The sequence below is a fragment of the Ochlerotatus camptorhynchus genome, unplaced genomic scaffold (assembly GCF_037179485.1).
Source record: "Ochlerotatus camptorhynchus isolate MF236.1 unplaced genomic scaffold, CSIRO-AGI_Acam_v1.1 ptg000367l, whole genome shotgun sequence".
Classification (NCBI taxonomy): domain Eukaryota; kingdom Metazoa; phylum Arthropoda; class Insecta; order Diptera; family Culicidae; genus Ochlerotatus; species Ochlerotatus camptorhynchus.
This window is the reverse complement of record NW_027040855.1, coordinates 1,864,690-1,891,091: the sequence shown is the minus strand read 5'-3', so window position 1 is coordinate 1,891,091 and position 26,402 is coordinate 1,864,690. Positions and strand designations below refer to the sequence as shown.

Below are 26,402 nucleotides of genomic sequence, written 5' to 3'. Positions count from 1 at the left end.
GGCCGAGTTTGGCGTCAAGAAGCAGTGTTAGACTTTTGACAATATCTTAACGATTGGTTGCTCTTTATCAAATATTACGGTACGTACGGAAAGGTACATTTGGAAGCCATCAGTATTAATAACATCCCGTTTGGTGCTAACCTGAGCTAGATTAAGAAAGACTAAGTGCGGGTTGTGCTTAATAGGCCGGAAATGGGGTAGTTAATCCTACTACATCTCCCGAAACCACATTAACAGCTGCAGTTCAGCATTTCCCGATAAATTTCCCCGTCTGAATAAACGGGTTTCACACAGCGTTTCATTTTTTGACAATCGGCATTAAACAGTAACTGGTGACCAGCAGGAGGAAATAGAACTTTTAGATTAGGAGAATTTGAGTCTGGTGGCAGAAGATAAGGACCTAACTTTGCGAGATATTAATTAATAGTTGCTTCAGGCAGAGATAGAAAACGAGCAGAAGACCCAGTGCCTCTTTTGAGGAGCAGAATAATTCAATTACATCGCTAAACATCAAGCATAATTTTAAGTCTCAATCAATGTCTCAGCTCAATTCGTGATTCTGTAGATTTGTAGGTATACCAAATTTTCTTCTATTTCAGGATTACAAATACCCTGTTGGTGAGAGGACTTTACCAAAGTGTTCTTCAACCCGAAAAAAAAAAATCCTATACGTTATCGTTGTTTTGTGATGATTTTATACTTTTCTAACATTGAACATAATATAATATGACAATTCAAATAACTTATGTTAAAAAGGAGAAATTTTACAAGAACTGAGAAACATTTACTCATTTTCGCTTATTTTTCGAAAACCATAACTGAGTAGAAGAAACTCTGAAATTAACAGATGCATTCATTACTCAAAAGTGAGTAAATATGGGTTTACTCATTTAAACGAGTTACTTTATACTCACTTTAGAGTAAAATTGAAGAGGCGAAAATTGAGAAAATTGTTCAGCTGTCTTTCAGTTTATCCTTCATTCGCTGTCACTGCTGTCAGTTCCGATTCTATCTGCAGAGTCACCACCGACAAACCGACATGACACTTAATTCTGACTTATGCCCGAAAATCGTAAACGGCAGATTTAAATGTGCAGTGATCCGATCTGTCAAAACCATAGGATTTTTTGATCTAGATAAAAATAATTTGTACAGAATAGATCAGGCACGAACCAATTTATAACTTTTGCATGCGGGTTCATGGCTTAGGTAAATATTTCCCGCTAACACGGAGCCAGATGTCAGTAGTGTGCTCTGGTCAGAAATTTTATTGTTTTAGCTATGGTCATTCATGTCGGTTTGTCGATGGAGTCACTTCGTTGGAATAATTTACACTCGTTCGGCAATATGTGTTTATTCATTAATCATAATCATTAATCGTAGGAAAAACGGTTTTATTCGTCAATAAAAAAATAATAATCATTGTGGAAATAGGTTTCTTCATTAATCATAGCATATAAAATTTTATCATAGAAAAATTAATCATACATTCGGAATGTTTAATCCTTCATGTTTAATTTTATTTGTCTAATATTTAACGATTATCTGTTGCAAAATAATAGTATATACTAAATTAAATTTTATATTGCTATACAGCAATGACCTTATTTTAAGCGTCAGACTTTGATCTATCAATAATTTAACATAACATGGAGTTACCCAAATATTACTCATTCATCTTCAAGATATTTGGTGCAAAAAGACAAAATCGGGTAATTACTGTATATTATATTTTATTGATATGGGATTTGCGGAATTGAAAAGGAAAATAATCAATCCACTCCAAAAACTCTCAATTAATAAGCTTGAAATAACTAATGTTACACTTGAGATAGTGTGTAGATAATATAATATGATTTTCGAATCAACAGTCGAGTAAACAGAGTAAAGGTTTTATTCATTCATCATACTTGAATTTACTTATTTTCATAGGTCTTAATGATATTGTTTTGCCTGTGTATATCTTCATGCAATGTTGATTTCTTTTCTCCATACACGGCTAGGGAATCGCATGTAAAATCGAATCTAATCCATAGTTAAAACTTAAGCTTCATACAAAAAATCATCTCATGCTATTCTACGCCAGCGAGATCTTGCGATCCCGTGTAATTGAAAAATCCAGTTGCTTAGTTACTTTTGGATTTCTTTTGTTTCTTGCTTCCTTTTGCCTTATCTTCTTAATTAATATAGATAACCAACCAACCTTCCTTTTGCCTCTTGAATCAGTATATCATATTTTTTTGCAACACCTGCTCAATATTCAATCTATTGGATGATAAATCTACACTTTGTAAATTATTTCCTACATTTGCGTTAGATAATGTAACAGGTAAGCCTACAAAACTGCAACTATTCGAACAAATGTCCGAAAAACCAATCAATTCAATAAGTTCTTCATCTAACGCTCCAATACGATCAATCAATTCATTAAAATCGATCAAAAAAGAATTTTTCGAAAACTTCTCAACATCGTCGGCAAGATCTTCCATAATGTGCGTTATCCATTTTATATCTCGAATGCGGGATTTTGCTTGAAGCATCTTCTTATCCATATCATGCATTTTATGTCTCAAAACATCGATTTCCTTTCTATTTGCTGAGACTGCGGGCAGAGTTTTTGCAGCCGTTGAAGAGAAAATCGCTCGCGCACTTCGTTTTATCGTTTTAACTGCCGTTGGAGTTACCAAAGCTAACATTAACCACCCATTGAAAACGTCTAGAATGTTGATCGAAGGTTTTGGTGTAAATATTAGATTTGAGCTCTCACCATAGCACACCACAGAGGGTTGACCAACGTGTTCGATTGGCGAACAGCTGGAATAGAAGTCAGCGACCAGGTTGCTGTCGGATTCCAATGTTGGGAAAATATCATACTGCGAGTCCAAGCCGTAGCATCGCACACGTGTGGATTGATCTTCCATTTTGAAATGGTAACAATTGTTCAGTGTGATCGAATTATATAACTTTTGTGGCATTTTTAGAAAACCCACATCAGTAAAGGGAGCTTCGGGTTGCGACGAATCGACCCGGGGTTTGAAATAGGTGTTCAAATATCTGAAAACATCACTGAATAGTGACAGCTTCACTGTAGCACTCGAACTCAAAAGATGTGGTTGCTCGGTAACCATTAGAGGACGCACAAGCTGTAGTTGACAACAGTTTACATCTCTCTTTCGCCGTAGGCCTTCTCGGCCCTCTAGCCGTTCTAAGTCGCCAAGTGATTCAATCAGATCACCAGTTAAATTCCCAATTGGTACAACCTTGGAAGCTTCAAATAAAACAGACTTAATGGTTGCGATCACACCGTTGGAGCTAGTTTTCTTACTAGTGGCAATCGTTTGCGCCAGTGCAGCACCTCCTGGTCGTTGTACATATTTAGCCAAATCCTTGAATGTACTTTTAATCGACAGAAATAGTTCGGTTGACTCTATGAAATAGACTTTTGCATCAGATACTAGCGATTCCATGTTACCAGCCTTCAGACTGCTGACAAGAGTTCTGAAATCTTTCACATTCTGCGTCACTTGTGTTTGGATTTTGTGCAAATCTGGCGAAACGGACATTCCGAAGCTTGCGCCCATGGTTACCTTCCAAATGGTATCGGGATTTTTCCAATCCCACTCCCAGAAACTCAAGTTCCAGTCATTGGCTGCTGAACCCGCAAATAGAGCAACGCCAGCAGTACTACTAGTTACAATGCCGACAAAAATCATCTTATCAGTTAACCCACTCAAAGATATGAATTTCGCGTGGACCTTGCCGAAACCAGCAAACAGCGTAGCTCCTGTTATACTACCCGAGAACAAGGAATTCCAAGTTGCAGGACTGGACCAGTTCCATTCTGCAGGATTCCAGTTTCCGTTAGCTGAAGCTCCACTTAAGAATGCAAATCCTACTGAAGTAGTGGCAATGAGTCCCCCCGCCACTGCTCCTGACAGACCCACTGTAGTCGTTAAAAATGCAAAAGAGGCTCCAATTCCAGCTGGAGCCAATCCCCCTAGTATTCCACCCATCACACCGCCTATCAATGATGGCATCAATTTCCATTTCGTAGGGTTGAATGAATTGTTTGCAGCTGATGCTCCAAGATACCCGCCAACAGCTGCAAATGCTATAACTGCTAGAAATGCAAACTGCCCGTCAGGATCCACCAGGGAGATAGGAGAGTTTCCAGCGTACACATAAGGACTGGGATATTGTTCTTTAGGATCAGTTTGATAAAAACGACCGATCTCCGGATCGTATAATCGAGCATGAAAATTGAACAGTCCAATCTCTTCATCCCATTCCTGGCCAGTGTACAGATAAGCGATTGATCCATCGGGATCAGTGTTATACTGTCGGAGTAGCTGTCCATAAGGTAGATAGTCGTACGCTGCAACAACTTCGCCATCTTTGATAACAAGCCGAACCGAACCTTCGTGATCACTGAAAACACTATAGAACTGATCATTGCGAATGAATCCAACCAAAGCATCTTCTGCGAAAATGTAACCAGTGCCTCGAACATGGGGATCTTGACCATTTTGCAAATACGTCAACTCGTAATCAACGAGACACCTTCCCTTTACATCCCGTATGTAGTATTTCTCATTGAGAATATTACCGGTTTTGTCTCTAACTTGCTTGAATATTCTCTCACCACGTACATCGTATTGAAACGTCAATGTTCTACCATCAACCATTTTGATTTCAACGGCTCGCTTCAACAGAGGATCATAGACAATTTTGCTGATCGCTTTATGCAATGCTTTGGTTACATTCCCTTCGGAATCATGATCCATAGAAAACTCAACTTCACGCATATCTTCAGTCTTAAGGTCAGTACAGAACACCTTCGATACCTTGTTGGTGTTTTCCACATACTCTAACCGATATCGTTTGAAGCCTGTGTAAAAATGTACGTGATTCCCATTTGGATCTATGTCGTACGACTGAATATCACCTGCAGAATTTCCAAGAGCATAGGTGAAGCGATCATGCAGCAACCCAACAATATCTCCCAAATGACGGGAATAATTTTTGAGTACCATTTTTAATTCTGGATTTAAAGCCTTAATGGACTTTTCTGATCTGCTTCCAACCAAATTGTTGGACAATAGTTCTTTCCAAACACCTGAGCAAAGTTGGTTCTGATTTTGTGGATCATGTTTGTGCCAAATTTGGCAGACTACCAGAAATATTTGCTCCGGAATATCTTTGCGAGACTTGACACCATTGACAAAAAGAACTTCCAAAGAGGCCACGTTAATGTGATTTGCGATAACCGGATGGAACAAAGACTTTCCTTGAACAGCATGGCATACCTTACTATTACTGCAGTCGGTTATAATGAAACCTCCACTCGTCAATGCATTCCAAATGTTTCGAGATTCGCTAGCGTCAATTCCTCTAATGTGTTTGCTAAACGTAAGCTGTGTCAGGGGATCGAAGCTCATTTCTGCTGAATTTTGGAAATATTTGGCTTTTACGAGCTGCTTATGATTCTCATAATCATAGCGATGGCCATAAATCAATGGAAATCCCTTTGTAGCAATAATCGAAGAAATGTGATTGGCCCTACTTCCCGTGTTGCAAACTAGAGGCATTTGTAACTCGGAGGATGGATAGAAGGATTTCATTGGTCGATTCCAATTGTCAAAATATCCAAGCTTTTGAAGCGTGTCGTAGCATAAATGGGCTTGTTCTATTGATGTTTCGTTTGCCAAGAAACTTTGCCATTTAAGTTTAATTCGGCTCATGTCGCTATGTTCATGCCATGTGGCATTGAATTTTGTAGCAGATACGGTTCCATCACCAAACGATTGTCCCCCATAACTGTTGGAAATGTAGTCGATTGTTTCACTTAAAAATTTATCCTTGATGGACGATAAATATCCAGGTTCATTGTAAACAAACAAGCGTTTGTATGAAAATTTGCTTTGTGGTTCAAACTGCATTTCTTTGATATTTCCCGAAGGGGTGTAATCCAGACTTGCAATAATGCGGTTTCCAATTCTAACTGCACTTATTTTTTCGTTTAGATTATAATCATAATACGTTTTCAACTGCTTGCCACCCACGAAGAACGGATATTCAATTTCGTAGATTTTATCATTACGGAACTTGTAGTTGAAGGATAATGAATTGTTTTGCGATACAAAGATCTGGTTAATAAGTTGTTGTCTTCCATCGAACAGCAAAGCTTCTGTCACGGTTACACCGTTTGACACTTTCCTAGATTTTTGCATCAAATTTCGATGCATCGGCAAAACTTCATTTTCTCCATAATCAAACAACACATAATTCTCTGATTTCGGAAGCGTTGCATTGTTCGGCAGATACTCATGCAACTTGGTCCTTGGTATGTCAACTAAACCTCGTTCAACGATTTTACCATCATACCTGTAGGTATAATAAATTGTGTTCTGAATAGACTCGTGATCATTCTGAACTAAAAATCTGAGTAGTCCATCATCAGTGTAGATAAATTCTTGTTTTCCAGAATCTGGGGTTACTTTTTCTATCAATCTTCCTTGAGTGTCATATTTATATTGTTTACCCCATAAGTCTTTTAACAAGGCTTCTTCTGGTGACAAATTGTGTTGTTTGAAAGGAACCGGTTTGGAAAACGTCTTGACTTTGTGATGGTACATTGGAGGAAGTTCGCACAGCAATCGATTCTGGTCATCGTATTCGAAAGTCGTTAAGCGGTGATCATGATTCACTACCTTCACCAACTCTGCCACCTTATTTTTGCGTTGATCGAAAACTTGAACCGCTAACAATCCACCGGAGTTTAGCTCGAATTCATAGTTGTATCCCAGCGATTGTGGGAAAAGAACCTTCAATACAGGAAGGTTTAGATTTGTACCAAATTTGGTGCTATACTGGCCATCAACAGAGAAATCCTTACCAGGAAGTCCAGATGCGATTTTCACTTCCAAGGGGTCATCTCGATAAGATGTCCAGGCGAATGGCACTCCTTGACACTCAGGATTCATATCGTTTGCCAGGCCTTCAGCTTTTCGGTTTGTCAATATATTGTCAAGGTTAGTGATAACTCTTGGATTAAATTTGAAAAACGAGTTGGCACCAGGTTGAAGTGCGATCCATTTGGTTTTCAGAACTGGTCGATCGATTGCGTCGTACACAATGTGTCGAACGTTTATTGTATCTTGATTCTTGAGGGCTACTTCCTGAGTGAGAAGCCCTAACTTGTTTAAGTAGAAAACTTTAATGCTTGGATCATACATGTACAGAACTTCTGAAATAAATGCTTGTCCCGTTGTTCTAAGATCTACTTTTGCCGTATTTTGAAATGATGTGGTGAACAGTTTTTCCATAATCAAGTGTCCCTGTACCCACACAACAAGCTTGGTTGGCAACAATAATGCAGTTACTTCACCTTCAGAATCGATTATCTGCTGTTCATAGTTGTTGACATTTAATTTAGTTTGATCCGAATTCCGAATGATCGTGATATTCAACTGGTCCAGAGTAGCAACAATATTGCCTGAACCAGTTAGTTTATATAAAAATCGTAAACTAAAAACTTTAGGTTTGTATTTGAGTGATTTGATGACGTTATGACTATTCACAACGGAGTCGATTTCCCCCAACATGGGACGCATCTCAACCCGTGAATTCAGATTTTTGTTCTTCGATAAAGCACAATTCTGTGATTTCATAATAAATAAATCCAATGCTCCTTTCTCAGAAACACGCCCAATTTCATTTCCAAAGGGATCCAGTAGCTTCTGATCTAACATTCCGGAATTTTTCAAAACTGCTCTTACTTTTCCATTGTGAGGCTCCAGAATGTTCGCTTGGAAATAAAAATCAAGCGGTGTCAACCGAAGGTGATCTACATCCACACTGGTTGAAGAAGGATTAGTTAATTTGACATCTATGCCAATACCTCTCTGTCCTGACCCACTGTTATAGATTGCTTCCACATACTGCCAATCAGTGATTTGATTTTTAATTGTTCCTTTGGACCGATGCAGTAGTTTCCCTTCGTGATTAACTACTTTCAAGTGTACGATATCCGGGTTGAACGAAGTTTGGTTTGTACGAATCCAGCAGGAGAATAAGAAGGCTAACTCATTCATTGTTGGTTTGAAATGACCTTCTAGTGAAGAGCCTGGTTCCAACCGAAGAAAATGGTTGGAGTTTTGTTCCGTTATCATATTGTTTTCGAATATCCAGTTTTTATTCGATCCTATGCGATTGACTTCATATGGTTCAAATCCATAATATGAAACCACTTCATACGATATTCGGTAAGGCCTAAAATCCACAATCTCAAATCTTCCCATTTTGTCTGTCATAATTTTGTCGTTGTCAAAAATCTTTTGTGGTTCGTTTTCGGTTGCTTTAATGACCTTCACAATGACACCTTTTGAGTTGTGAACAGTTTTAGAACTGTTCTTCATTTCTATCAAGTTGAATGCATCTTCATACCAACCGTATTTTTGAGATTTACCGTCAGGAATGATCTTCGACTTTGAAAAAGCGAATCCATCGGAAAAAGGTACTACCCTATTTGAATCATATTCGAAAACGGTGGTATGAATATCTGTGTCACTGTGGAATAATTCCTGCTTTGCAATCACGCTCTGGTGGTAGTTGGTAAACGACTTCAATGATCTAACGGTTGCTGACTTATGGTCACCATTAATGGTTACAATCGCCAAAGGGTTACTCAATCTGCTGAGAAATTCTCCGTCTGGTAGTTGATGTACTTTTCTGTTGACGAAAGTGAAAATTTCAGCCGATTTATTCTTCTGTACACCAATGAACGCTGGATAGGACAGTAAAAGATCGTCGCCGTAAGGTGTGTTCAAATCCCAAACCAATTTTTCATTTCTGTCATGTAGTTTAAATGTTTCATTTTTGTCTGATTTCGATAGTAGAAAAGATGTGCCTATGTTCATCCTAAAATTGGCAAGGTTGATTTCCGTTTCCGGAATTTTTCCATAATTCCATCGGCTGCCATCAAATCTAAACTTGTGAGACGCTGCTACAACATTATCATTGTTGACATGAACACCAAATTTCGCCGGATCAATCGCGAATGGAATACTCGCTGTGACATTTTGATAAATCTCATTTAGCTCATTATCCAACTTGTCATAACTATCCTTGCGAAATTTATTTTTTTCCATTTCACTGGCGTGTGGGTGTTTTCGAATTTCTTCCTCAACCTGACCTTTCATTCGGTGTACTTCATCGATAATTTTTCCCGTGTGTCCTTTGACAGCGACCTTAAATTTTCCGTTGACTAATTTGTAGCCAATCTTGAAGAAGTTATCATCCATTGAAGGAAGTTCCAGCAAGTATTGATCGAGATCTTCCACAAGAATAGAAATAGTTTCATCATTGAACAACTCGTACGCATTGTTGAATATTTTGAAATGAAGTCGCAGGTAGATTTTATTACCTTCAAGGCTCAGCGTTCTTATTATAACTGCATTGTGGTGAATGTGCAAAATTCCTTCCTTGAAGGCATTCTTCAGATTGTCGATGGTCTTTTGATCCGTTTGAAATTGATCGAAGACGAGCAAACTGGACCTCACCAGATTCGCACCTATTGATACATTTCTAATGTTCCATGTCCCATCATCACTCTGAAATCCAATGGACAAGCTCAAGTCATTGTAAACCACATACGCATAGGAGAATGCTTGAATAATATCACCGTTGGCAATGTTTTTCACTACCGGTTTGATATCCCACCGTTTTCCGCTATATTGTAAAACTGCTAACTTTTTATCATTTCTCACCAGAACGAACGACTTTCCCATCTGTAGTGTGCTATCCTTGGATAGTTTCATATAAGAAGCATCTGACGACCAACCATTAGATTCCTGTCGAAACAAACAAACTTCTTTGTGATTTTCGTGATCCAACACGACAACGAAGAACTGTTCTGCAGTGAGAATCTGGAATCTGGAGACCGGTTCTTTTCCAAGAGCAGGGAACAACAACCCGGACATCTGTGTGGTCTCTGATCCAACAACATCGCGTGCCTTAATACGGACTTGTCCAACTTCGGTTTTTCCACCAACCAACAAATAGTTTGGACCATAGACGATCTGTACATCCGAAAAGAAATCAAATTTGTTTGCTGATCGTATAGTAGGAAATGTAACGAAGCTATACGAAAATTTTGAAATTAATCCATTTGGATAAACTATTTCAGTCATTTCACTTTTGGGACCTTTGTATCTAAATTGTAGCACTGGGATGCCTCGTTGAGATATTGAAGTTAAACGCGGTGATTTTTCAATGACAGAATATTGGAATTGAATGTTTTGAGTGTAGCTAGCTGTTCGTGTATGAATGTTTGTCAGAAGCTTATTGTTGTGCTCAAGGTCATAGCTGAAACGAACTGAATCGCCGTTGCTACTGGTGATTTTCAGCAGATCTAATTTTTGAACGTATGGTACACCAGTAGAGAGCTTTCCGTACTCCGGTGCATACACAAATTTCAAATAGTTTCCATGATTGTCTTCTCTTTTGGAAAGAAACCATGTGAATGGCTTTGCTTTGACAGGAGCTGTAGTGTTAGAAACTACTGGCCATTCTTCTGAACCCGGTTCCCATTGAAGCCAGTCAACATTCTGCATAGTACCGTAGGAGTACAGTTCATGTTTAGTTTTGACTTCCCACTTATTCTGTGATTTGTAAAATTTGATTTCCACATTAGGAGATCCATTCAATGTAAACGAAAGATCATTCGTTCGAGAGCCTTCAAACTTTGGGTACAACTGAGATTGCATCCCACTTTTGACCAGATAGTAATTATGATCTATTGAGTATATACTTCCTTGGCGGTCAATGTATATGCAGTCAACTGGTAGCGACCATCCAGGCCCAAGAACATCAGATGCACCATACTCTTTAAATTTGATGGCCTGTGACATTGTAATGCCAAACGAATTGGGAATTTCAACGAGCGGAACAGAGAAGTCAAGTGTTCCAAGTAACGGATTTCTTGGATATATGAAGCCTGTAAAATCGAGTTGATCGTGTAGAGGCAGAACGGATCGATATTTCAATGATTGTGACAGCAAAGGAATTGAAGTTTCAACTATCTCTTTTTCAGACTCGGATGGTGCGAAATCAGCTGGAACATCCGATAGCAGTTGCAGTTTGAAAGACATTAAACCTTTTTCACTTACTGATACAATCTGTTGCACACCTTGTAACACTTTCGGTACTACGAATGCCTTTACATGTCTATTAGATATTTCAAAATCTTTTTCACTCAAAACAATCTCTGCTAAAATTTCTTCCGATGATATCTTAATCACATTGAAACCCGAGGGACTACAAAATAACATTTCATCTAACCCATCACCATCGATGTCCTCGAAAACAATCGTTTCTACTTGCGATGGTGTCCACCCTAGTTTTCCAGCAAACTGTGCGGCATACATGATGGGTTCCAGCTTCTGAGTTGATGAGTCATATCGGTATCCTGTCAATCCTGTCTCGTTCATATGTAATACATTGTTGATCATTCGCTTTTCAGACGAAAACTTGCCGAAGAACACGTTGTCACCTTCCTTTGAAGAAAACGGCAGGGAAAATGTAAGAATTTTCTCCACCAAATGATTCTTCCCGAACTTGAAAACGCTCAGCTCATCCGAAGTTCTTGACACGAACGCTTGTTGAGGTGATGAATCAACATAGGCCAGTGAGATGTCCGTTTGCAATTTATTCCACATCGCCGGTACGTTAGGATCAGTGTCCATCTTCCATATTGGCAATTGAGACCGCTTCAATGCTTCTTCTTTGATAACCGCCTCGAAAGAAATCTTTCCTTCTCCATTTCGACTGCAGATACCGATCTTACTTGGATCGGCGTAAAAGTAGCCGATAAGCAAAACGTGGTCCGGCTGGCTCCACCCGTAAGCATCATGATACCGTCCATCTGTAACCAGATGATTCAATGCAAGGTTCTTATCGAACTTGTAGATATGAATTCCGGTTTCCATTCTTGTCACAACAAATCCATCTGCACTGACCAACCATGGGTTCTTTTCCAAGCCACCGGAAGCGGTGAAAAATGCCTCCTTTTTCCACAAATAGCTCCATAATTTTGCACTTCGATTGAACTTGTAACACAACAGTGTGTTGTCCGTTCTAATCAACAGCACTTGGTCGAGGGCGCCGTCGATTTGGATGAGTTTAGTCTTAATTTGCACTAATTCGGCATTCAATTCAGCCAGCAGCCGTTGGTCCTCGATGGGTTTAAAACGCTTCATTGCTCCACCGAGTTGTAACAGTTTCGACTGATTGCTCACTATGTTCTCGACGAACTGATGTTTGTACAATGCATTCGGACTGTATTATGGTAGCGAAAGCAGAAACGGATTCTTATCAGAGGGGATTCCCTGTTTACAGAAGTTAGCCTAGGAAATTTAAACTAGACGTGCATGAATATCAGTTTAAATCATTGCTTGCATTTTCAAGACGGCTGGAATATAATGTTTGGTTTAACTAATATCGTCGGGTTCATGGAAGACTGGTACAACTTAAAATCTGTGAATATTCATAATCAATGTTTGGAAATTTGGGTTCAAAAAACCTTCTGCAATTCTGTGTTAAGTTTAAATTTTATAATTTTTTTTTCGATAGAAAGAACTGAATCGAGTGTTTTTTATTACTTCTATCATTTTTTTTTTAATTCTTTATTTAAGAGATTTTTAGCCTTAGGCTAGTTCATCTCTAGTTACTTCTATCAAATATCACATAAAAACATAAACAGTCCTACGAGTTTTACAGCTTTTTATTTGAAGTGTGCCCCTTTGTCACGCAAAACTGGGACACGCTTAAAGGACAACAAAGTTGCATATTTATCTGGGCAACATAGGCACAACTCAAGCTATACCTACATGGTGATTCTAAATAACTGGTCATAACGATTGAGCTTGCTGAATTTTTGATATCAGTATATTCCAGACATACCGTGCGGGACCGAAATCCGTACACCCAAGCACGAGAGAATCATTAACGGTAAATACTAAATAATGCTATCACATTATGCTCTGTATCACATCTTTTCCTTTACATTTATCTTTATTTTACCATTATTTGCAAACTGCAGGTCTTAAAATTACCTTTAATTATTAGAAAAAAAAGTATTTAAATTGCACATATCTTGAATCGAAATCCGTACAGCGCTCTACGAATGAATCAAAATCCGAACAATTTTGCTTCTTCTTTTTTCACTGCTTCTTTTCCGTAGCTTTCTTCTGCTTCTTCTCCATTGTTGCCATTGCCTTTTCAAGTTATAATGCTTTCTTGCTTCCAACTTTCTTTCCTCTTCTTCCTCCTCTTCCTCTCTCGTTCAACCTTTTTCTTTTGTCGTTCCTCAATCCTTTGTTTCTTTCCGTTTTCTTTATCAATTTTCTCCCGCTCTACTTTCATGTATATTTCCGGCCATTCCTCGCTGGTGGCTACTGCTGGAAATGCTCTCTTGCCCATTTCTGTCTGCTTTCTGTAATTTGTATATGCATGTTGGTGATATCCTGTAGGGGAGCTGCGTTGTTTTCCTTTTCGGCTGGTTCTTGACGCTCTTCATTAAAATATATTAATAATATAACATTTACAATACGAATAAAATAAGAGAGTAGCGATTCAATATGCCATCTCTTATTGTGGCAAAATCCCTGGATGCTTCTCGGTAAGATTTCCCAGCACGCATCATTGCCACAGTCTTCTCCAAATCCTCCGGCGTGTATTTAGCTTCCATGATCTGCTTCCATGAACTTCAAAATCATTTTCAGAATTTTGTTCTGAATCCTTTGAAGTGCTTTTTTCCTGGTAGTGCAGCAACTAGACCATATTGGCACAGCGTAAAGCATGGCCGGTCTAAAAACTTGTTTAAATATTAGAAGTTTATTCGTCAGGCAAAGTTTGGATTTCCTGTTTATAAGAGGATACAAACATTTTATATATTTGTTACATTTGGCTTGAATGCCCTCAATGTGATCTTTAAAAGTTAATTTATGGTCAAGTATTAATCCAAGATATTTCACTTGGTTTGACCAGGAAATTGGAACTCCGTTCATAGTGACTATGTGACTACTACTAGGTTTCAAAAACGAAGCTCTAGGCTTATGTGGAAATATTATAAGTTGAGTTTTGGAAGCGTTGGGAGAAATCTTCCATTTTTGTAAATAAGAAGAGAAAATAACTAAACTTTTTTGCAGTCTGCTGCAAATAACACGAAGACTTCTTCCTTTAGCGGATATGCCTGTGTCATCAGCGAACAAAGATTTGTGGCAACCCTGAGGCAAATCAGGGAGGTCCGAAGTGAAAATGTTATACAATATAGGCCCAAGAATGCTACCCTGAGGAACTCCTGCCCTAACAGGTAGTCGATTAGATTTGGAATTTTGATAATTTACTTGAAGAGTTCTGTCAGTTAAATAATTTTGAACTAATTTCATAATATAAAGTGGAAAATTAAACTTTTTCAATTTAGCAATCAAACCTTCATGCCAAACACTGTCGAATGCTTTTTCTATGTCTAGAAGAGCAACTCCAGTTGAGTGGCCTTCAGATTTGTTTGAACGAATTAAATTGGTAACTCTTAAGAGTTGATGCGTAGTTGAATGCCCATGGCGAAATCCAAACTGCTCATCTGCAAAAATTGAGTTCGTATTGATGTGAAGCATCATTCTATTCAAAATTATCTTTTCAAAAAGTTTACTTATTGAAGAAAGCAAACTTATTGGACGGTAGCTAGAAGCTTCAGCTGGATTTTTATCCGGCTTTAAAATTGGAACAACTTTTGCATTTTTCCATTTATCAGGAAAGTAAGCCAAATGGAAACATCTGTTAAATAATTTTACCAAGAAAGACAAGGTACTCTCTGGGAGTTTTTTGATGAGGATATAGAAAATTCCATCATCACCTGGAGCTTTCATATTTTGAAATTTTTTAGTTATAGACCTTACTTCGTCCAAATCAGTCCCCCAGGAATCATCAAAAATATTTTCCCGAGAGAAAATATTCAGAAAATCCCGAGCAACCTGATTCTCAATAGGACTAGTAAGACCCAAACTGAAATTATGGGAACTCTCGAATTGCTTAGCAAGTTTCTGAGCTTTTTCCAAATTTGTGATCAAAATTTTACCACCTTCTTTAAGCGCTGGAATTGGCTTTTGAGGTTTTTTCAAAATTTTTGTGAGTTTCCAAAAGGGTTTGGAACTCGGGTCTAATTTAGAAATATTATTTTCAAAAGTTTTGTTCCTCAGGGCAGAGAATCGCTTTTTAATTTGTTTTTGCAAATCCCGCCAGATAACTTTCATGGCAGGATCGCGTGTTCTTTGATATTGTCTCCTACGGACATTTTTAAGACGGATCAAGAGCTGAAGATCATCGTCTATTATAATTGAATCGAATTTAACCTCGCATTTTGGTACTGAGGCAGCTCTTGCTGCAACTATAGAAGTAGTCAGAGATTCAAGAGCATAATTAATTTCATCTTTGGTTTGCAAAGGAATGTTTGGATCGAAGTTATATTCCATAAATGTTCGATACTGCTCCCAATCAGCTCTATGGTAATTGAAAGTAGAGCTGTTGGGATTACAAATTATTTCTTGGGATATTTCAAAAGTTACTGGAAGGTGATCAGAACCGAAGTCAGCATGGGTAACCAGTTGGCTACAAAGTTGACATGAATCAGTTAAGACCAAATCAATAGTGGAGGGATTTCTTGCAGAAGAAAAGCATGTTGGGCTGTTTGGATATTGAATAGTGTAATAACCTGCAGAACAATCATCAAACAGAATATTACCATTGGAATTGCTTTGAGCATTATTCCATGAGCGGTGTTTTGCATTAAAATCACCAATAATGAAGAATTTAGACCTATGACGGGTAAGTTTCTGAAGGTCACCCTTGAGAAAATTCTTTTGCTGGCCTACGCATTGGAATGGCAAATAGGCAGCTATAAACGTAAGTTGTCCAAATTTTGTTTCAACAGAAACCCCCAAAGTTTCAAAAACTTTGGTTTCAAATGAAGAAAGAATTTTATGTTTGATTCGTCTATGAATAATGATGGCAACGCCACCACAGGGTCCATCAAGACGATCATTTCTATAAATCAAGTAATTTGCGTCCTTCTTAACCTTATGGTCAGGTTTAAGGAACGTTTCAGTTATAACGGCAATATGCACGTTATGAACTCTTAAAAAATTAAATAGCTCGTCTTCATTATCTTTAAGAGATCGAGCATTCCAATTTACAATATTTAATGCTTTAAAATCCATTACTGAATTTTAAAGTCATGACAATATTATTTGCAAATTTTACTCCAGTTTGAATAGCATCAAACATGGAGTTAGATTTAAGCATATCAGAAATCATGTCAATTAATGAATTCTGTAAAAATTCCATTTTGGGGGCAGTAATGCTTCCTAAGTCAAAATTGTCAAAATTTCCGTTAGAACGTTGGTTAGTATTTTGATTTCTACCCGCTGCAATAGCAGCATAGGTAGCTCCATTAACTCGCTGAACATTGTTAGCAGCGAGGGGAGTAGGTACAGATGAAACATTTGAAGCAGGGGAGATATTTGTACCTACGGGTACGAATGTAGAATTTGTTCCTCGCTGACCGTTGTTAACAGCAGAGGAATTTGTACCTGGTCGGAAACGTGGAGTGTTTCCTACCTGACGGCTAGAACGAGATTGTAGAATCGCTTTGCGAGTCTTACATTCCCAAAAATTGGATTTGTGGTTTTCACCACAATTTGAACATTTAAATTTCTTAGGATCTTCCTTCACAGGACAGTCGTCCTTTGCGTGAGAGGAATCACCACAATTCATGCATTTAGCTGGCATGTAGCAATTTTTTGTTCCATGACCCCATCCCTGGCACTTACGGCACTGGGTGAGGTTTTGGAAATTTCCTCCAGTCTTCCTGAAGTGTTCCCACTTCACTCGGACATGGAGCATAAGGCTAGCTTTTTCTAAGGCCTTAAGGTTGTTTAGTTCACTAGACTTGAAGTGAACTAAATAAAAATCATTAGAAATCCCGTTGCGCGAATCGCCAGGACGGGATTTCATTTTCATTTTGATTACTTGGAGTGGCACAACTCCAAGTAATTTTGCCAGTTCATCTTTGATCTGATCCAGGGATTCACCACTGGGCAGTCCTTTCATGACAACCTTGAACACACGTTCAGTTTTGGTGTCGTAAGTAAAAAATTTGTGCTTCTTCTCAGTAAGATACTTGAGAAGACATTTAAATCCGTCCAAGGTTTCAGCCAATACACGGCATTCACCCCGACGTCCAATTTGTAGTGAAAACTTAACTTTCACGAAATTCAAAAGTTCCATGCGAAGAGCATGGAAATCGGTAGTGGTTATCACAATAGGGGGAATCTTTTCCTTCTTGGCATTAAGCCGGGAAAGTTTACTAGAATTTTTCTTGGATGATGGATCATTCTCATCATCCGTGAGCAAATCAAATTGATTACTCAAATTAATTTCATCAGAAGGGGGGTCAAGAGTTTGCCCCTTTCTTTTGCGTTTAGGCGCCATGGCGGCAGTAAATTTTTATCCAAATCGACTTCCAAGCAGATTACTATAAGAATCTGAAGGATCGAAGAGGAATTTTCCAAATCGATATCCAAGAAGGATTACCTCGGGTAGGGTCCAAACAAGGATCGAAGAGGAATAAGAGTTGAACAAGGTAGAAAAATTTTTACAGGTTGAGCACTGAAAAGTGCTGTTTAAATTTGTTGTAGCTTTAGGTAGTAGTAACACTTCCTTCAGCAAAAAGCAAATAGATCCGCACGGCAAGAGAGCACGATGCGGACTGATGTATTCATGTATAATATTTACATTGTTACGATGCATATAAATAAACAAATTCAACAGGGTGTACGGATTTTGGTGCTGTACGGATTTCGGTCCCGGACGGTACTACATATATAACCATCAGCTTAATTTAAATCGCTCTAATCTCTATCCCTTTACCAGCCAGCGGTGCCACAAAAATTAACCACAGCTGGCACGCTTGCTTTAGTTCCAGCACTTGTCCTGGTGATCCACCTCATGCTGCTCCAGAAAAGGCAGTAGTCTCTTCCGTAGACATTCCTCCTGGTAAATTTGCACGTTCATGGTCCCAGAAGTAACGAATGTTTCGACCCACAACTGTAAATTGCTTGCCAGACAAGGAACTTTTTTGGGGAATTTCTACTTCTTTCTGATTTTACATTCTTCCGGGGTACTCTTCCGGTCAACCGAGGTATAAAATTCCTGCCCAGGAAACTGCCAGGAGCGGATAGACCGGGATTTTCGTCTCGAGCGTGCAGGATCGAATCGCGACGTGCCTGCTCCGGTGAAGCCATGATGTAAACAAATGAACTTATCCTGACAACCACTGCTTTCTGTGATTCTATGCACTCTTAGCTTGATTCAGTGAAATTTTGAAATTCCCATTTTTCGTGTTCAACCTTTAATTTATGATTGCAGATGTAGTTTCCGCCCCTTCGTAGTGTCTGGCTGATTCATGTCCACTACGCTACAATCTGAATATTTTGTTGACAGGGACGACTTGTAAAGACTTGAAATCGATGCCATTTCGTGCTTCTTAATGACGATTTTCAGTTTGTGAATAAACCTCAGATACCTCAATATATTTTTTTTTATAAATTAATGATAAATTTATACCTGTGATCTTGACATTTTTACCTAGGGGATGATTGCTTAAGGGGGTTCCCTCCCCTTGGCTAGTTTTTTAACCTGGACGTTGGTGGGCGGGCCTAATCTTATGCTTCATAGTGTAGCGTTGGAGACTGTTGGTTTAGGTCCGGCATCGTTGGCTCATGCCGTGACAAAATAGCGTCATGAGCATGCGATGAGGATTACTGAGCTTCCCCTCTCTGATGAACCATTGCATAAGAAAACCAAAGTTCTAGCCTGAAGTGATAGTATCACACTTGTTACTCCTTTATTTGAAAGCCGCGTTGTAGTACGCTTACGTATAGGCACTGACGTTGGGTGCGATACTGGCGGGTTTTGCCGCAAATCACTCTTATTTTATTTATTTTTAAGCAGATAGATTTATTTGGGTTTGCAAGGGAATTATACTATTGAAATATTTCAGAAAGTGCCCAACACTACTCCTTCTACTTGCTTGACAAGCTTTGGGTTGTTGTTTTCATTGAGGTATTACTCAGGGAACAATATTAAACACCATTTTTGTACATGGTATTGCAACTAATCTTATATGTGCTTCATTTTGATTTGGGATAAGTGTTTGAACTATGGCTCGGGATTTCCACTGTGGCGTGCTTCTATTGTGACATACGTATTTTTGTGGTGCGACATAAAGGAAACGTGTGAGCGTAGTTGAAGCATATACCCTATGTAATTTAAAAATCAGCTAAGAAACTAACTTCAAAGTGAAGCATTTTAGTCACTTGAAGGTGTCACCTGGGACGAACTAATATATATTAAATATAGGTCAAAGTCAAAAACAACTTGAAACACTTTAAATTTTAGATTACATTCACAAGTGCAGGTACTTAATAAAGCATGGTAGGTAGATTAGAGATTTCAATTATTTGTTAAATTAGACTAGAGATATCATAATCATCAAACGAACTTAAATAAGAAAATTTAGACAGCCTAGTAGCATTAAGTGGATTAACAGAAGAGTTAGGATGCGGAGGGTCCGCTTAGGGAGGCAACTAGCCTTTAAAGCAACTGGCAACTAGCCTTTTCATGTATTGTCTGTTTATTTTGATTATTGCTTTAAAATATCAATTTGGTATATATGTGAAAGGATGAATCAGTGGGAGATGGATTTTCGGTTTCTTTACATTTAGCATCACTATGTGTCATTTCCTCAAAACCCCCCAAAAACCGGCCTCTTCAATCCCTTCCTTTTCCCATGGCGTTCAAGTGGTCCGCATAGACTATTCAGCCATTACCCTTCCTTTATCCTCGGCTTTGGATTGACTTTCGCTCCCATTGCCCCACCAAACGCTGCAAAATGAAAATGAAAATGAAAGGGGATGATTACTTAAGGGGGTTAGATTTTGATAAGTTCTTTAGTGGGAATGACACTGATAAACACTGTTGTTGTCAAATTACGTATCTGTCATGGATACCAAAATGAATTAAGTGGAATTAAATTTAATATAACCTTTTGTTGTTTTATTTAAGCATTCCGCTAAAACAACCCAATTTCATTACTTAATTAAATTAATGACGCCGTGCATTGATTTCCGGCAGCTGCACGTCGTCCCTGTTCTGCAGATACCGACATCTTTTCTTCTTCCTGGATTTGCCGCTCTTATACGAGCTTTCATCTGATCTCACTTAAACAATTTTTGGCAAGTTCAATTACATTGGAAGTATGGAAAATATCTAATCTTAGATATTTTCTAGACCAAACCGAGAATCGACACCGCCACCTGTGCTTTGGTTATACCGTGGCTTAACTGACTAATTCGTCGTTGGCCCTAATTCGTCACCCTCTTCACGTTGCCGTCATACCGAAGGGAAAGTTCACTTTTCCCATTGTAATTCACATATAAACTTCAAAGGACCTAGGCAGTATGATTTTGCATTCAAAAGAGGTCAATTTTTGGGAGAATGATCAACACCTGATTTAGAATCGAATGAGCTTGGTGGAGCAAAATAGATATTATGAACCACCCTAATGTACAGCAATTCCATGAAAAAAAAATTGCTCCGAATTCGCTCAAACCTTGTATTGTTACTTATTGAAATATTTTATACTCGTATTTTTTATTTCGCCCTTAGGGTGCACCTTCCTGAGTTAGGGTGGTCAAAAAAATCGACATTTTTGCTCACATACCTAACTTCGAAACACTTTGTACTTGGCACTGACGAAGTCTGCAAGTAGTAGACGTAATACGCGTATCTGTCAAAAGATAAGGAATTATAACGGAATTTAAAGGAAATAAACCAACCCACTCAAAGCTCTTCATAAATGGATTCCGTTAAGAGGTTCGACAAATTGAGAGAATTGAAAATAATTACTAATATTATAATAAATCATAAAATATAATATAATAATAATTGAATACATCATACCAGCCATTTAGTTGAATTGTTATACTTTCGGCTTTACAAAACGCTTCCTGTAGATGTAAAAATCTGTTACAAGCAATGCATTAGGTATAGGAAAAACGTGACAAAAAGGGCAAGGGGGGAGTTATTTTTTCTCAGTTGGCGTGACATTTTTGTGGCATTTTTTTTTGCTCGGGTCATAAATCACCGTGTCCAATGATCTTTTGTGATATAGTGCTAATATTACTTGGCTTATTTTTGTACTTAACAAACTGACAGAATCTAATGCAAAAACATGCGAAATAGTTAAACTTTAACATTGTTGTGTGTCTACTGCACAATTCTGTCACGCGCCAGTGTGGATGTACATGGTAAACATTAAGCTCAGGACAATTCGACAATGAGCATGCATAAGGGCGTATACGCGATGATCGATTCTCATCATCGATTTTCTCATTGCATTGCTACAGCTAAGCGAAACAATTTTCTAGAATCCTGATGAATGTGGGCGTCTTAGTGGAATACCTGTATAAAGAGAAAGAGAAAGATTAGTAATTTCCATTTAATTCCACTACCTTATTTGCTATCCTTGACAGATACGCGTATTTCGTCTACAATGTGCAGACTTCTTCAGTGTCTTTTACTAATACTCGACTGTCGACAAGACACTGAAGAAGTCTGCACATTGTAGACGAAATACGCGTATCTGTCAAGGAACAGCAAAAAAGGTAGTGGAATTAAATGGAAATTACTAATCTTTCTCTTTCTCTTTATAGGGTAGAAGTATTATATTTCGCCACTGTGTTAGTTTTCGTCTTTAGGTAAAACAATGCCCGATTTTTTTTTAAATAACGATTATTTTATAACTCTAACCACATTGCAAATAGATGCACAAAATTATTATTGATTCCTCAAAATATTAAAATTATACGGTAGTTGATATTATTGTCGAAAAACTCTGTGCCTAAAAAATAGTGACCCAAGATTGTCTATGGAATTCTCTTACTGTGAAATCCATTCAGAACGGATTCAAAATATCTGGACTTTATCCGTGGAATCGAAATGCAATTGATTCATCCAAGTACTTAAAAAAGGCTGCCGTTCATGATGAGTCTTCAGAACCGCCGTCTGATCCTAGGCAACGTGAGTCGACTCCGGAACCTACAGAGATGTCTCGTCAGTTACAACAAGCACAAAACACTAGAAGAATGCGCCGTAGCTTTGGTGGGGCAAGGATGAAAAAGTACAGAGCAGATTTTGTTTGTCTGGACAGCGACGAAGATACGGCATTGTATAGAATATTTTCAGTCATAGAGCAAAACTACCCGGACATAATGAAAACAGATAAAGAGAGCGTCGAAGGCAATAGACAACTATGTGACTTTGATTATGTTGAGGTAGTTGAATATTGGCGAAAATTAAAAACCTATGGCGAAAATTGAAACAAATATTTGTTTCAAAAAAAGTACTCAAACAGCCAGATAGTGACAATTTGTTAATGAAAAGGCATTTTAATTTGAAAAAGAAGTCCAGCTCTCGATATTATGTTAATTCATGCATTATTATTTTGCCAAATTATCTCTTATTACGTGTTTTCATTGCAAAAATACGTTTAGTATGGCGAAATATAGAACATCTACCCTAATTTTCTAGAATTAATTCAATGCAGAGCTGTAACAGGTTGTATTGGCTATCAAAAGCAACAGCAAACGGACCGAGATACGTTAATTCTAGCGAGTTATGAACAAAAGAGAAAATCGACTAATAGAATCGATCATGTATTTTCTGTTGCAACGTATGTAGCCATCATGAAAAAAAATCAGTTTGAAATAAATAAATAACATTGCAAATTTAAACTTAATAGATATTAATTACTTTCTCTGCCGACTAAGTAGTGCCAACATGTATACCAGTTACGGATATGCCACACGCACTACAACCACTTGTCAGCTGTTTTGGTATAAGCATGGAGCACGTTCACGAGGGTAAACACAGGAACCACTCACCAGCCACCAGCAGGCCAGCAGAAGTCCGGCTCTCAATCTCAGAGCTCAGTCATTCGTCGACTACGGTGGTGAGCGGTTCGAGTTTCTCTGGCCCAGACGGCGGAAGGCTTTCTACGCGCGACTGCTCTACAAAGGAATCCCGAAGTTCTGCTGTTCCCGACCTGGTTTCCCGTATACCTTCTGGAGGATCATAGCATTTCCACACATAGTGTGTAGTTTCGTTGGTTAAGAAAGCAAAGGAAATCAACACATACAAACGCACACACCCCCAAAAGGAAAAGTGGGAGAACACGAAAAGTGGGCGAGGAACAAGTGAAGGGTGGATATGAGCGAAAAGTTTGTCGAAAATAAGTGGTGAAATATCAATCGGATTATCGGACTTTATTCGGGATCACCAGTTGTAGATTTTCGAGACGTAGCCAGTTGTCTCTGCAGTGAAAAGTGAACCTGTGTAAAAGCAATCAAAAAGGCAGAATATTGTTTTGTGCTCCGATAGAAGGTATCAGTGACAATTGGACACAGTTTTTAATTGGTTAAGAATAAGAGACATTTTGGATTGCTAAGATTGCTAAAATCAAATAATGTTAAAGTTATAGTGACACAATAGAGGAAAACTAGAAGTATCGATAAAGGAAAAAAAAAACAATCAGGAAAAATCGTTTCTTTGTGTTGGTGCAACACTTCTCGTCGTGGTAACTTAAAGTGCAAAACGGTATTCGATATAGATACCAGCCACAACTCCAGACAATATGCTGATTAAATTAGTGAAAAAGGATTTTCCGTGCTTAAAGAATGGATTTATATAACATTATCTTCGGTTGATAGACATTTTCCGAATTTACTTCAGTAAGGTAAGTCGTCCATTCTTCGAATGTATTGGTTTCAGTCCTAAATCAGACGTCATTTTGCGAAGTTATTAAATATGTCTTTTGATATCTCGGTTGAAAAGGTTGCTCACTTCTGTTAACTACATAAGAATCATGCTGCCTAATTTATTAGAATTGATCGGATCATAAATGTCTACCAATAGTTGTGTTTTCCCATCCTAATAACAAAATGCTAATTATACAGTAAGTGAGTTCTGCTAGATCCACTGCGTTTGAATGTATTGCGTATTTTCCCTTGACCCCACCAATGTTCTCTTCTCGCCCATCGTGGCTGTGTAATGAATCCAATCCTCGATTATAGCAGCAGCAGCAACAGCAACAGCAGTAGCAAAATAAAAATCGAGGGACTGGACAGTCAACTGTCAACAAAATCAGCTGTCAGCCGTCGTATGGAACTCAGCTGGTGGTAGCACTCGCTCACCCGCTATGCTCCGATGAGTGCCCGCCATGTAGGATTCTGTGTGATTCTTAGTTAGCCAGAACGAGTGGTACAATCTTGCTTTGTGTGGATAATGTTCTTGTTTTCATATTGAGGAGGATTGGAATTAAACACAAAATGAAAGCATCTTCATGTAAGATAGATGATCTTTTTTTATTAGTGTTTTTGAACACTGAATGAAAGTGTACGATGAAATTAATTATCTAAAGAAATAATTGACTCAAATTGTATGAACCATTCAAATGAAACCTTTGTCAAATGATTACTTTTTTAAGTATGGATTAATTTGATACTATTTCAAAGATACTAAAATCTCTCGTACTTTATAGAAATCTTCTAACATGTCATACGCAAAACCATTTTCTGTGAAGCTAATGATTTGCAACTCAATCCAGTCGATGATTCGACTGAAGATGTATTAATGGTTTGAGGAATTAATGTACTTGACACAAATAATGGAGCACCTTTTAAAGCTTCACATAAACCCTTTATAAGGCAGTGGCAACTGTATTGCCACCAAAAATCAATATTTTTTCTTTTCGTTCACTCGTAATATCTTTTCCACTTCTTATTTAACTGGTGGAAACTTCTAACATTTGGCAATACTCCTTATTTATTTATTTTTTGAGCCTCAAAAAATGTAAAATCGAGGGGGACGACTCTATCTACGATGCAGAAAAGATTGTGCTTTGCTGTGGCTAGCTGCGGGCACGCTGAGTAGATAGAAAGAAGATTGATGACGATTCTGAAGATTTCCTGCAAAAAGATGATGCTCGATGCAAGTAGATGCAACAAATGAAAGAAGATTTTTCGAAGATTGATTCGCTAGTGTGAGATTTGTTGAGCATCTTAACTTGAGATTTAGATGTGTCGCCCCCTCGTTTAAAATGAGAACTTGACAGCAATATTAATATCAACAAACAGACATTTTTGGAACAAACAAATTTAAACTGTTGTACCTTTGTTCTCACTAAACGTTTTTAAATAAATTTGAAGCCAAATGAAAGAAAGATCTATGTTTTTTCTTTCATAATGGAGCAAAATTTCATTTTACTTGCCTCCTTGTTCTTAAGAATACAGTAGTTTGAAAAATAGTTCTCTAATAAGAAGAGATTTACTAAAATTGCTCAAGATGCCGACAGACCCAATCGATCAAGCCAAAATTGTACAGATAAACCTTAAATATTTGTTCAATCTTTAGTAAAAATTTCAGGAATTTTGATACACGCTCAGAAAAAAATACACGTCTTTGAACAATTGCAATTCAACTTTTTCATTCAAATTTTTTGATTTATTTTATTAAAAATAAAATTGTTTTAGATCATTACACTAAGTGAATTTTATCCTTCATTGTAGTACGAATTGATTGGTTGGTAGGTTCGCTCGTCCAAATAAAGCGTTAAGCAAGTGTTACGGCAGTTCTTACTAAATTAATTTTGACCGCTTTTCATGTGGTAGCCGGAACATGTCCAGGTGTTGATCAGTGTGATCCTGGGTTCTCAATGTGACCAGTAATCAGCTGTTATAGTAATTTTATATGTAGTATATTGGGTGTTGGCTCTAGTTTAAAACTGGTCGGTCCTTCAGAGATACCTTAAGGATCCGGATGTGACTAATGTAGTTGCTAAATTACGAACCTTTTTCAAAGGCCACAAGGCCGGTCGCGATTGGCTAAATTTGCCATTGGGTCGAATTTGAAAAGTGAAAGATTCACTTACATTCAAGTGGTGCAAGACCCAAGTAACCAACAAGTCCGCTAATTCGCCTTTTTGCAATATAAGGCTGATACACGGCTAACATAGGGTATGCTGAGCTTTATATTAGCCGCATATTAGCCTTATATTGCAAAAAGGCGAAAAAGCGGGCTTGGTTACTTGGGGAGTACGCACGTAGTTTTAAAATAAATGTCTCTTTTTTACCATAAAATCAAATTTTAATTTGAGTCGATTGCTTGACTATTTGTATTAATACTTTTAGTATTTGGTCACAGTATCTATTACAGCTATTTAAAAATCT

General features: G+C 38.0%; 2 protein-coding genes across 2 annotated transcripts in view; one reads left to right on the top strand and one right to left on the bottom strand.

Annotated features, from left to right (window-relative positions):
• Positions 1-1,592: 1,592 nt before the first annotated feature.
• Positions 1,593-12,300, bottom strand: LOC135709950 (uncharacterized). The gene has a single exon (XM_065232399.1). The coding sequence runs from the start codon at positions 12,255-12,257 to the stop codon at positions 2,223-2,225; it is 10,035 nt and encodes a 3,344-aa protein (XP_065088471.1). The 5' UTR covers positions 12,258-12,300; the 3' UTR covers positions 1,593-2,222.
• A 10,835-nt stretch (positions 12,301-23,135) lies between these two features.
• The window catches only part of atos (atossa), a 109,113-nt gene continuing 105,846 nt past the window's right edge, over positions 23,136-26,402 (top strand). Inside the window, exon 1 of the mRNA XM_065232290.1 lies at positions 23,136-23,911. The gene's annotated coding sequence lies outside the window, so the exon portion shown is untranslated. The remainder of the gene's footprint in view (positions 23,912-26,402) is intronic.